The sequence below is a fragment of the Bos indicus x Bos taurus genome, chromosome 5 (assembly GCF_003369695.1).
Source record: "Bos indicus x Bos taurus breed Angus x Brahman F1 hybrid chromosome 5, Bos_hybrid_MaternalHap_v2.0, whole genome shotgun sequence".
Classification (NCBI taxonomy): Eukaryota; Metazoa; Chordata; class Mammalia; order Artiodactyla; family Bovidae; genus Bos; species Bos indicus x Bos taurus.
This window is the reverse complement of record NC_040080.1, coordinates 93,534,358-93,546,895: the sequence shown is the minus strand read 5'-3', so window position 1 is coordinate 93,546,895 and position 12,538 is coordinate 93,534,358. Positions and strand designations below refer to the sequence as shown.

General features: G+C 48.6%; 2 protein-coding genes across 2 annotated transcripts; both read right to left on the bottom strand.

Annotated features, from left to right (window-relative positions):
- Positions 1-43: 43 nt before the first annotated feature.
- C5H12orf10 (chromosome 5 C12orf10 homolog) lies at positions 44-7,732 on the bottom strand. Its single transcript, XM_027543003.1, has 7 exons — positions 7,485-7,732; positions 7,192-7,304; positions 4,511-4,670; positions 1,161-1,313; positions 916-1,038; positions 617-798; positions 44-465 (listed from the first exon to the last, which is right to left on the bottom strand). Exons 1-7 carry the CDS (start codon positions 7,698-7,700, stop codon positions 267-269), a joined length of 1,146 nt encoding a protein of 381 aa, XP_027398804.1. The 5' UTR covers positions 7,701-7,732; the 3' UTR covers positions 44-266.
- Positions 7,733-8,336: 604 nt separating this feature from the next.
- Positions 8,337-12,132, bottom strand: PFDN5 (prefoldin subunit 5). The gene is made up of 6 exons (XM_027543001.1): positions 12,021-12,132; positions 11,712-11,814; positions 11,384-11,415; positions 10,195-10,269; positions 10,001-10,106; positions 8,337-8,541 (listed from the first exon to the last, which is right to left on the bottom strand). The coding sequence occupies exons 1-6, from the start codon at positions 12,090-12,092 to the stop codon at positions 8,465-8,467; spliced, it is 465 nt and encodes a 154-aa protein (XP_027398802.1). The 5' UTR covers positions 12,093-12,132; the 3' UTR covers positions 8,337-8,464.
- Between the last annotated feature and the right edge of the window lie 406 nt (positions 12,133-12,538).

Here is a 12,538-nt window from a genome sequence, read left to right as displayed (position 1 = left end):
CACTGGGGTACACTGAAGGAAAAAAAAAGGCATGGACTTAGGGTTTAAATCTTGGCTTTCACTTTTTAGTCACTCCTTGTGAATCTGGTCATTATTTACCCTTAAGAACTGGATAGTTTTCAAATGATTTGAAAGCAAAACTGAGAAAATACGTAGCACCAGCTCTGGCACATAATAGATGTTACACTTTCCCCAAATTTAAGCAAGCTCCCAGAATAGTGCAGGGGAGTAATAGAACATTATTTGGTCAGCATGAGATGGGAGTTTTATTGGACCATGGGATTTGGGGCAGGTGTAGGTGCTGGGCGCTGGGCCAAGGTGGCACGGGCCATGCTCAGGGCACCCTCTCGGGTACGGTGCCCACCAATGAAGCCGCTGGCATGGACAAAGATGCAGCCAGGAATTCCACTGATCTGGTCCAGGGCCTCATCCCGAAGACCCCTCCATGGCTCTAGCAGGGGCAACCTACGAGTGAGCAGAAAAGGGAGTTGGTGGGGGCAAATGGAGGTCGTGAGGAACTGGGAGAGGGGGAGCAGAGGCCTAGGTTAGTGGCTGCCTCCTCTGATGGGGCTGAAACATGCCTGAAGGGCTGCAGGGTGGACCCCTAGGCCCTCACCTGCTCTGGAACGAATGGGGCTCCTTAGGCACACACTGCACCCGCCACTGTCCAGCCTGGTCTGTGTAGATAACAAAGGCGATGGTCCCTGCAGGGGACAGCCCCAACTCCAGCTGATAGAGGTGCTCCTTCCAGGGGCAGCCACCCTTTTCCAGTTCTATTATCTCCCCGCTTGGGTCCACCTGCAAAGGAAGTGGAGCTGGCACAGACGGCTCAGGGTAGGAGCATGAGCCCCAACAGGCCAGCAGCCTGCCAGCACAAACTCTCTAGGGCCGCAGTGCCTCTTCCCAGGTCCATACCTGGAACCTCTTGGCCAGGGCCTCTTCCACCAGGGTCCGCGCTGGCAGCCAGCTGTTCTGGTAGAAATCTAGTCTCTGCAGGAACTCCTCTCGAACCAGGTCCATTGCACGCTTGAACCCAGCCTGGGAATGAGAACCATGGTGCTGGCCCGAACTAACTCTGCTAGGGCTCAAGAGGCCAAGCCCGCTTACTTCCTCCCCTGATTTTCACACACCTCAGTCTCTTTTCCCCAGGCCCTCCTTACCTCAGTGTCTTGGTTGGGCTGGTTCCAGGTGGGATTAAGCCGAGCAACCCTGGCGCTCAGCGTGGTGGTCAGCAGGTACCGAGGCTCTCCCTCCTCCCACTGGGAAATCCCATTATCCACCGCATCTACTTCCTCCACGAAGTTTTCATACATCTAAGGCAGCAGTAGGAGAAAGGCTCTGGAGGGCACTATTTGCATAAAGCTTTATAGATCTCAGAATGTATGCATATACAGTCTTTCATCTTCACAAGGATCCTGCAAGAATCTCCCAACATTACTTGGACGATGAGAGGGATAATTGCAGAGTTCAGCAACTTCCTGAAAGGCAGAGAGCATACAGCGCTAGGGCTGAATTCAGATCACCTGATTTCTGATCCAATGCTTACTCTGCTGCTGCTGCTGCTAAGTCGATTCAGTCGTGTCCGATTCTGTTTGACCCCATAGACGGCAGCCCACCAGGCTCCCCCGTCCTTGGGATTCTGCAGGCAAGAACACTGGAGTGGGTTGCCATTTCCTTCTCCAATGCATGAAAGTGAAAAGTGAAAGTGAAGTTGCTCAGTCGTGTCTGACTCATAGCGACCCTATGGACTGCAGCCTACCAGGCTCCTCCGTCCATGGGATTTTCCAGGCAAGAGTACTGGAGTGGGGTGCCATTGCCTTCTCCAGTGCTCACTCTACTACAGCTCAAAGCCCGAGCCAAGGCCAGCATGTGTGGGGAGGGGGCTGCTGTGTTCTGAACAAGGAAAGTCTTGAGTTCCATGATGGGCTCTGTGGGGTGGATCCTCATGGCTGAGGGCAGGTAAATCTCCAGCTGATCCACTTAATGAGCTACAGGAGGGTCTGATCAAGCACACCCATCAAGTGGGAGAAGATAAGTACTAGACATCAAGGGCTGGAATGTGGTCCCAGGGCAGCCCATGATGTACCACATGGCATCTCCTGAGCCTAAAGAAATGGTAGGATGCCTCAAGAATCTGGGGGCAGAAAAGGACATGGGATATCAGTATTTAATGCAAAACTGCCTTACAAAATAGGTCTACATTTAAACACATCTGTGGTATACAGAAAAAGTGCTACTCAGGGAGAGGTGGAAAAGAAACTCCTCTCTGCCCAGCACCAACTGGTCTGAACCCCCAACCCGAGGCTCCGTTAAAACTTGGGTGCAATTTTAATATCCAAAACATACAAACAGTCCACCAGGACTTCCCTGGTGGTCCAATGACTAAGATTCTGTACTTACAATACAAAGGGCCCAGGTTCAATCCCTGGTCAGGGAACTAAGATCCCATGTGCCACAGCCAAATAAATAAATAATGAATATTTTTAAAAAAAAAACAGCTCATATAACCTAACATCAAAACCAAACAACCCAACTGAAAAATAGGCAGAACTGGATATTTTCCCAGAGAAGATCTACAGATGGCCAAAAGGCCATCAACATTACTGATTATCAGAGAAATGCAAATTAAACCACAACTGAGATATTACATCACACTTGTCAGAATGGCTATCATCAAAAATACCACAAGGAACACATGTTGCTGAGGATGTGGAGAAAAGGGAGCCCTTGTACACTGTTGGTGGGAATGGAGATTGGTGCAGCCACTGTGGGAAACAGTATGGAAGTTCCTCAAGAAGTTAAAAATAGAACTATCATATGACCCAGCAATTCTGGGTATTTATCTGAAACAAACAAAAATCCTAATTCTAAAAGAGATATGCACCTCAATGTTCACAGCAGCATCATGTGCAACAGTCAAGGTGTGAAAGCAACCTAAGTGTCCATCAACAGATGAGTGGAGTGTACAACAGGATATGACTTAGCCATAAAATGAAAAAAATAATGAAAATTTGCCATTTCCAACAACATGGATGGACTATAACAAACTCACAGACCTAACAAATGAGTGGCTACCAAAGGGAAGAGGGAAGAGAGGAGGAGCAAGATGGGGTTGGGTTAAGAGGTACAAGCTGCTGCTGCTGCTAAGTCGCTTCAGTCGTGTCTGACTGTGTGTGACCCCATAGACAGCCCACCAGGCTCCCCCGTCCCTGGGATTTTCCAGGCAAGAACTCTGGAGTGGGTTGCCATTTCCTTCTCTGATGCATGAAAGTGAAAAGTGAAAGTGAAGTCACTCAGTCGTCTCCGACTCTTAGCGACCCCATGGACTGCAGCCCACCAGGCTCCTCCGTCCATGGGATTTTCCAGGCAAGAGTACTGCAGTGGGGTGGAGGTACAAACTACTATATGTAAAATAAATCATCGTATCCCTGGTGATCCAGTGGCTAAGACTCCAAGCTCCCAATGCAGGGGGTCTGGGTTTGATCCCTGGTTGGGGAACTAGATCCCACATGCTACAGTTAAGACCCAGCATAGCCAAAAAAATTAAATAAACGTTAAAAAAGAGAACATGCTTAAAATAAACAAGCTACAAGAAAATACTTTATAGCACATGGAATATAGCCAATATTCTATCATAACTCTAAGCAGAGTATAATCTTCAAAAATTGTGAATCACTATGTAGTACACCAGAAACATAATAAAACCTTGAGTATAATTTAGTTCAGTTGCTTAGAAACCCCTCAGCAGTAGAAGGGAAAATTGACCCAGGCAGTCTAAAACCTATTCCAGAAGCTCCAATTTAAACACTCACATTTATTCAACTCTTTTGGATCACACTAATGCTGTGTCATAGAGGAGACAGACAAGCCGAGACAGAGAACTGAACTCGACAGCCCATCTGCAAAAAATAGAGTTGACTGCATCTGAAGTTTGTCTTGTGAACTTCACAGGAGCAGGGTCAAGTAGCTGACCTCAGAATCATGGATCCAAGTGCATGCCAGGGCCACTAGCCCTTGTTGCTTCCCCAACCACAGCCACCTGAACTGCCTGCAGGGGGCGCTGGTGGAACCTGAAGAGGTTTTCATAATCAAACCCTTCCCAGTTTCCCAACTCACTGTGCCTTTGAAAACAGCAGTGCCTGAGATATAATGCCCTCCACCTTCAGGGCAGCCAGCACCTTAGTCACATGCTGCCAAACGTAAGCAGCCTGGTCTACTTCCAAGTTGTTGAACAATTGTTTTTTATGTGTGTCAGGGCATGCTTTACAGTTTTCAAAGCCCTTCCCCATACATTACCTCATCCATGTCTCACAACCACCCGAGAATGGAGGCAGGAGAGATTACCCATCCCCCTGTGAGGAGATGGGCTTGACTAAGCCAGAGGGCGGTGGGCCAGCACAGGTCAGAAACCCTGACCTGAGCGTGGTCGTGAGTGTCGCTCTAGCCCACGGGGTGGAGATGCACGTGGGGGAGATGCACGTGGGGGGCATCTCTGTCCTTGGGTCCCCACCTTGTCATACAGGGTGCCCACCATGCCGTCCTCTTCGCTAGTGCCCAGCAACTGGGCCAGCAGCTTGTGCCCGAAGTGCAGATAGATGAGTCCCGCACTGCTCAGCTTGGTCTGCCATGGCTTCCCAGGGGACAGGGAGCTCATGGTCTCTGTGAAAGACCTGAGGAGCACAGGGAGGTGGGGCTAACGCCAACCGCCCCGGCTCAGCCACTGCATGCGCACGTGCAGGCACAGCGCGGTGGGGAGGCTGGGGAACACCGAGGGAACTGGGAGAAAGCCTGGCTGGGGAGGCTTTGGCTTGTCCTCAGGGGTTAACACAGACTTGAGTCTGGAGTCCCCATGCATCCGTTGGGCTTCCCTGGTGGCTCAGATGTCATCTGACAAGGATTAACTCGGTGCTTACAACATGCCCAGACTTTGTTGTAAACATTAGAGATGAAAAAAACTAAGATTCTGTCCCTGCCTTCAAGTTTATCTTCCTAAGGCAGATGTACAGGGACACGTGGACACACCTGGCCACACACCGCCCCCCGTGCACACTCACATGAGCAACCAAAGGAATGCTCCAGCCGGTTATAAACAAGGAAAGGGCTCAGGAGAAGAACCTTCAGGTCATTCTTGGAAGATGAATTAGTGGGTGTGTGGCAGACACATAAAGGGGGAAGGAGAAAAGGCATTCCAAGTAGAGGGAACATGTATAATGCCTAAGAGAAAGGTATCCATGGAACCGCAAGAAAGCAGCTTGGGATGGGGAATAAGAGGCAGAAGATAAAGCAGGAGCTGGACCAGGGCAGGCCTTGAATGCTACACTTCAGAGTCTGAAGTTTATCTGTAGGTAAAGAGGAGCCACTGAGAGACTTTAAGCCAGAGCACGTCAGAAAGAGCACTGTGCCAGCCAGCATGGGGAAGCGATCCAAGATCACCTGCAATGATCCGGGTGAGTGAGGAAGGCAGGGGCTTGAACAGCCTTGGGACAGAGGGTACGGAAATGGTATGATAGTTCTTAGAACAGTAGAAACCACAGTAAATACCAGTCCATCAGAATCACAAAGGAAGCTCATTTTTTCATTCTAATGATTTTTATTATTAAATATTAAGTAAACACAAAAATACCTATAAAATACTCATAAGGTATAAAGACTAATAACAATAATGTCCCAGAAAAGATTCAGGAAGAAGCAAAACTAAATAAATAGTTGATGCAAACAGATAAGACGTATGTGCTAAACTGTACCCAAGAGCATGCAAGGCCATGATGAGCACAAAATTCAGGATGCTGCTTACTCCTGGGGAGGCGGGGATGGGATGCGGAAGAGGCACAGGTACAGGTGCTAAGATCATGGTAATGGTCTACTTCTTTGGCTGGGAGATCGGTTCATGGGTGTTCATTCTATGTTTTATATACCAGAAATATTAAATATATTGTTTTACATGTCAAATATGGCACACTTTTTTAAAAAGTATATAAAATCATCAGAAAAAAAGAAGCACTCAATTATGTCAAGTGCCACAAAGAAGTCAGTTAAGTGAGAGGGTTAAGGTGACAGGTCAGTCAGTTAACCCTCAACCGGCAACCTGAGCCTGGCATTGAGGTCACTGGTGCCCTTTCCACCAGCATTTCCGGTAGAGGGACTGGAAAAGACCTGGCTGAATGAATGATAGGATGGATAAAAGGAATGAACTCAAAGAAATGTGGAGCCAGGGTCAGCTCTTCTTTTCAAGAATGCCTGAGAAGTGAGGGTGAGATTAGGTCGTACACACCGGGAGCATTCCCTCTCCACATCACTAATGAAAAGTAATATGTATACTTACATAAAAAAGACAAAGATAGGGAGGAAAGGAGAGAGAGAGAAAGAGAAAAACAGACTTAAAACCTCCTCATGATACCCCAGAGAATAACCACTTTAAACAGCGTGGTGTATGTGAGGGAGTGGGTCATGGGTTTTTTTTCAGTCCCTTGTTTTCAAGATGGGAGATGTGTAAACAGAGTTTCTTTCTTCAGGTAAGAAGTAGAAACACCAATATACAGATTCCCAGAGCAGGAAGTGATACATTGGAAAACAGAAGGGTTTCCTGAATTGGAAAGAGGGAGTTGATTCAGGAGTGAGAAACTGAGGAAGTACACGCAGGAAAAGCTCAATTTCTTTTGAAAGAAAAGAGACAGGATCACTCACAGAGAAAGTTTGATGAGGTAGGGGCTTGAGGAGAGGGAAAAAGATTGGAGAGGTACTTGGGATTCTGGCCTATCCGTGGACAAGAACGATTTCCCAGGGGTAGAGTGTCAGTGACATAGAAGACAACACACAGCTGAACTATCACCACCTACCACAATCACGTGGGTCAGCAGTCTGAGGTAGGGTAGCAAGGGCACAAGAACGGATTAATCCCTGCTGGGGTATTCAGTGAGGTAAGGATAAGGCTGGTGGGAGAAAAGCCTGACTGAGCCAAAGAAGGAAGTGAGTCGGTAAGGGCCCCGGGGTGACCAAGGGAGGCCACGGCAGATGCGAGGGCTCAGGGAAGCACAAAGCCAACTAGATGGGTGCAGAGTAGGTGGCGCACTGGAAGCATGGGAGACAGTAGTCCCATGGGACTCAAGGACGAGGCGGTTCCCTTCGCTGACAAGAACCACGGCAGTGGCCTGGGGCACTGAGAAAATTAAAGAAATGGTAGTGAGTACTCACCTCTGGTGATGGTCATATCGGTGTCTCTGAGGGTCGTATTCGCCACCCACGTCTACCACGATGTCACAAGCAGCCAGTTTCTCGGGGTCTCGGGTCCGCACAATCTCTGCCTCCTGCAGGGGACACAGGAGGTGAGGGGGTTGCCTGGGTCACACAGGTAGGGGATTAAGGTTGGGCTTCCAAGGAGCAGAGGAGGGGAGAGGGGTGCTCGGACGGGACACCCTTAGGAGGACGCGGTCCACCCCGGAGATTTGGCGGCAGCCTCCGGGTCAGTTTGCGCGGCCTGTACCTACCCGGTACTCCGGTAGGAGGCGCAGCAAAGCGCACGCCAGCGCCTCATCGCAGTGGAAGGTGCCATTGTGCGTCCCGATTCGGGGCGGGGCCATGAGGTGGCTGCGGGGTCGTTTGGAAGGTGCAACGGGCTCCAGGCTGAGCTTGAGATGCGGGCTCCGGAGAGGTAGCGGCGGCAACAGGACACGCAGGAAACCGCGCAGGAAGCGGTGGCCCATACAGCTTTCTCCACGGGAAGTCAGTAAGGGAGCCGACCCGGAAGGGGAAACGCCTGCGCAGCCCCACTTCCGGTTGCCAGTTGTTCCTATGGCAACGGGCCGCGCAGAGAGGGCTTGCCGCCCAGTATTGAATTTTTTTATTATTGCTTTTATTTTACCCAGGGCTGGACCACTGCTTTGCCACCTGGTGCCCAAAGTTGCATTAAAAACAATGCTGAGAGGTCATACCTTGAAGCTTTATGATGGCATTTTCCGTCTTCTCAAATTTCTATACCACAGTTTTTAATTTTTAATATAAATTTATTTTAATTGGAGGCTAATTACTTTACAATATTGTATTGGTTTTGCCACACATCAACATGAATCCGCCACGGGTGTACACGTATTCCCCATCCTGAATCCCCCTCCCACCTCCCTCTCCCCTCCCCATACCATCCCTTTGGGTCATCCCAGTGCACCAGTCCGGAGCATCCTGTATCACCAGCATTGAATTTTGACTCCAGTTTCTCGCAGATTCCCAAGTGGAGCCCCCAAGATGAGCACTGCATCACTCCTGCTTATCAGGTTCCAGGCAGGGGCACACCCTCTCACCACCACCCTCCCACCTCCTCACCTAATGCAAGAAAAGACCACCACTCTGCCCAGCTGGCTCATTTATTAGCATTAAACACAGACCCTCTTCTTTCCCCATTCCAGGAAACCACGTCCACAAAGTCCCAGGCCCCAGAAGCAGGCACCCTCTGCCCCATTTCTGAAACAAGCTCTCAGGCCTTGGCGGTAGCCTGAGCTGCTCCCAGGGTTGTGAGCTGCTGAATCTTCTGGCTCATCATCTCCATGACAGCTGTGGAATAAAAGAAGAGTCAGACCCTGGGCAGGAGCTAAAGGGGAGAGCCCAGAGTTAAGGAAAATTGACAGGCAGACTACTACAGTTAATTAACTTTCAACACAGAGATTCACTGTAGAGGGCAAACACAACACCAATTTAGAATCTCAATTGTCAATAATATGAGATGTGAAAGTCGATCAGTCGTGTCTGACTCTTGGCGACCCCATGGACGGAGGATCGGCTCCTCTGTCCACGGGGATTTTCCAGGCAAGAATATTGGAGTAGGTTGCCATTTCCTTCCCCAAGGGCTCTTTCCAACCCAGGGATCGAACCCAGGTCTCCCGTATTGCAGGTGGATTCTTTACTGTCTGAGCCACCAGGAAAGCTCATATGAGAACCACTGGGATATAAAAAGGAACAAAATACAGTGTCAAATGAGTCACATATACCCAGAATATAATAATGTGGAAAAGATGTTTGCTTTTAGAACAGTGGTTCTTAATCCTGACTGTATATCACACAGGGAGCTTTAAAAACAAACAAACAAACACTGTTCTCTGGAATCTCACCCTACTGATTCACAGTTGATCCTTGAACAATACCTGTTTGAACTGTGTGGGTCCACTTACATGTTTTTTTCCCCCAATACTAAATACTATAGTACGACATGATCTACAATTGGTTGAATCTGCAAACTTGAAACCGAAGATACAGAGGGGTAGACTATAAATTATATGCAGATTTTCTTCCACTTCACCAAGGTTTGGTACTCCTAACTCCCACATTGTTCAAGGGTCAACTGTAGTTGGTTTGGAGTCGCCCAGGTTTTCAAAAAACTATCTGCGTGATTCTAATACGCAGCCAGGGCTATAACTGCTAGTAGTTGGCTGCTGCTGCTGCTGCTGCTAAGTCGCTTCAGTTGTGTCCGACTCTGTGCGACCCCATAGACAGCAGCCTATTAGGCTCCTCTGTCCCTGGGATTCTCCAGGCAAGAATACTGGAGTGGGTTGCCATTTCCTTCTCCAATGCATGAAAGTAAATAGTGAAAGTGAAGTCACTCAGTCATGTCTGACTCTTAGCGACCCCATGGACTGCAGCCTACCAGGCTCCGTCCATGGATTTTCCAGGCGAGAGTACTGGAGTGGGGTGCCATTGCCTTCTCTGAGTAGTTGGCTAGTTATGGCTATATTTCTTTGCTGTGTTCATTTACATGCACCTGCTCCCTCATTCCATCCCCAATAAATAGGAACTCAAACACAAAAACACATGATTTCCTTTCTCTAAATTTCTCAAGCACCAAAGGCAGTGGGTATGTTAGACACAGAATCTAAGGAGTAATGCATCAAGATACCAAACAAAAAACCACGGTTTTAATCCAGCAAAGGGGATACTCCCTCCCATGGTTCACACTGCAATCCATGTCTGTTATTATGGAGGCAGAAAGGGTCTGAAGAGGTGTCCAAGGCAAGCTTACCCTGTTTCATGGCGTGCTTCTCCTGCAGAGCTGGCTGGATTTTTTCCATTTGCTTGGTAAGGAAGTCTATCTTCCTCTTGAAGAAGTCCTTGGCATCCTCAGCTGTCTGCAAGGTCAGAGTGAATGAGAGGTAACCCATTCTGTACGCCAGCTCTCCCCCTCAGAGATGCATTCTTATGTTCCCTTCCACTCACCTTCTCTACGTAGTAGCCAGTTCCCACATCGATAAGCACATGTTCCACATCATGTAGCTTCCCGGGGACATACATCTGAGAGGCAAGGATTAAGGGAAAACTAGCCCAGTATGAGTCATGATTCCCTGTCAGCTAGTTCAGCTTGACCTACCAACACCCTCCTTTTCTAAAAAGGAGGCAGGAATTCCCTGGAGGTCCAGTCACTAGGAGTTACTGCTTTCACTGTTGGGGCTTGGGTTCAATCCCTGGTAGGGGAACTAAGATCCCACAAGCCATGGGATGGAGTCAAAAAAAATAAACAAACAAACAAAAATTTAAAAGGAATAAGCTACAAGGCACATCTGAAGGCCTACAAACTCCACATGAGGAGAGACAGGGAAGCTGGTTCTTTATGGAGAAAAATCACATGTGCTGATCTTGTTCTGATCCCATCTGCCATCCTGCAAGCAGTTCTTACAATTCTTACCATTATTCCTTCCAGAAAGACTAGATATTAGAGCAATTAGAATGATAGATCATTAGAATGACAGAACAGGATAATTTTTTCCTGCTGCTGTTAAGTAACAGAGTGAAAAGCCAGCCTCACTTTCTCTTTAACACTCCCAGACATGAATTAGCTAATTCCTGATGGATTTAATGTTGATTATTTAAGTAATCCCTGCTACACTGCTATTCCTGTGTTTCCTTTTCAGCCTGTCCACTCTCAGGTAGTTTATGGGTGCCCTATTGCCATAACTTGCTCACTCAAGTAAAACATTCAACAGCTAAGACATAATCCAGGTTTCTTAGTAACAATAGTTAGGAATAACAGCCATAATTAAACTGAAATTGAGGATTAATAAACAGAACCAACCCCTTTGTTTCCAAATCCTCTATTCTTCTATTGCTTATGTTTTCTAAGTTACAGTAAAAACGTAAACCACCAGTTCTACCCCCCTACTAGGTTATATCCTCAGAGCAAAGGGAAATAATCACACCTCAATTCTAAATACATACATCTGGGTGCTCACCAAGCATTAATTAGTTCCTGGCCTTAGGTTAGACAGCAGAGCTAAGCTTGTGTTAATAGCGGTCTCAGAACCATCTAGGCACTCTGGAATAATCAATATCTCCCGCCCTTTTTTTGAAGGTTGTTAGGTGTCAGGGAGAAAACGAGAGGGCAGGGAAGAGGCTCCTGCGGAAAGGATACAGAACTCGTCAGTGGGACAAGTAATTCTTTCCCTGTGAAAGCAATTAAGACAAACATGTGGGGAAGGTTGGCAGCTCCAACTTTAAAAGGGAGTTTCAAAACGGCACGGCGCCCGAAAACTATACGAAAAGGACGAACAGGGGCAACAGGAGCAGAAAAATATCCTGGACATTTCAACTCTAGATAAGCAACATGCAAAGGGCTCCTGCAGCGACAATACGTAATGGACTGCTCTCTCGTCTCAGGTAAGAAAACTGGATTAGGAGGCGGGAAGAGAGAAGCCGGCTCGCCGCATCTCCCAGGTTCCCTTCGCACGCCTACCCCGTACCCTCGTTGTTTTTCTTCAGCACGTTCAGACAGTCCTTGGCTTCCACATACTTGGTCTGAACCACCTTGAGCTGGGCAATGGACGTGGACAAGAACTCCACTTCCTACAGAGAACAGGAATGAGGGTCAGGGTTGGGGCTCGCGGGAGAAGCGGGCACCGCCAGACAAGGGGCGGGTCCTGGGACGGGGTGGGGATTTCGCCTGGGAAGGGAATTCTCCCCAAGAGGGGAGGAATGGGGGGCAAGGAAGTGCGGGCTGCGGGGGGAGGAAAGTGAGACGGGAAAGGGGTGCTTTCGGAGCCTGTTCCCACCTGGTCCAGTTGGTTCTTGAGCATTTCTAGCTGCGGCAGATTCAGCTCGGTGATGTTAACTGACTGCGCCATGTTGGGAAGGAGGGCTTATGAAGCGGAAACCCTCCGGGAGAGCAACGCTCTAGCCGTCTTCTGCGTATCTCGATGGCTACGCCTGGAGGCCTCGCAGCGCTAGACATCTCTATGGTCCTTCAACCCGGAAGAGAGGGAAACTCGCGGCGGGGCGTGGGGTGCGGAATCTTCGGCGTGACTCCCCTTGGAATAGAAAGGGCTGCGGCGTTTTCTTTTCACAAAATGTCCCAAACCTCGCATAATCAAGTTCTAACAAACAGGATCCTTATGCTCAAGAAACTTCATCTTACTCAGGCCTTGGGACTTCCCTGGTGGTCCAGTGGTTAAGAATCCGCCTGCCAATGCAAGGGAAACGGTTCCATCCCTGGTGCGGAAAGATCCTACATGCCAAGGATCAACAAAGCCCCTTGTGCAGCAATTGCAGAGCACCGCCCCCGCAAGGGGCA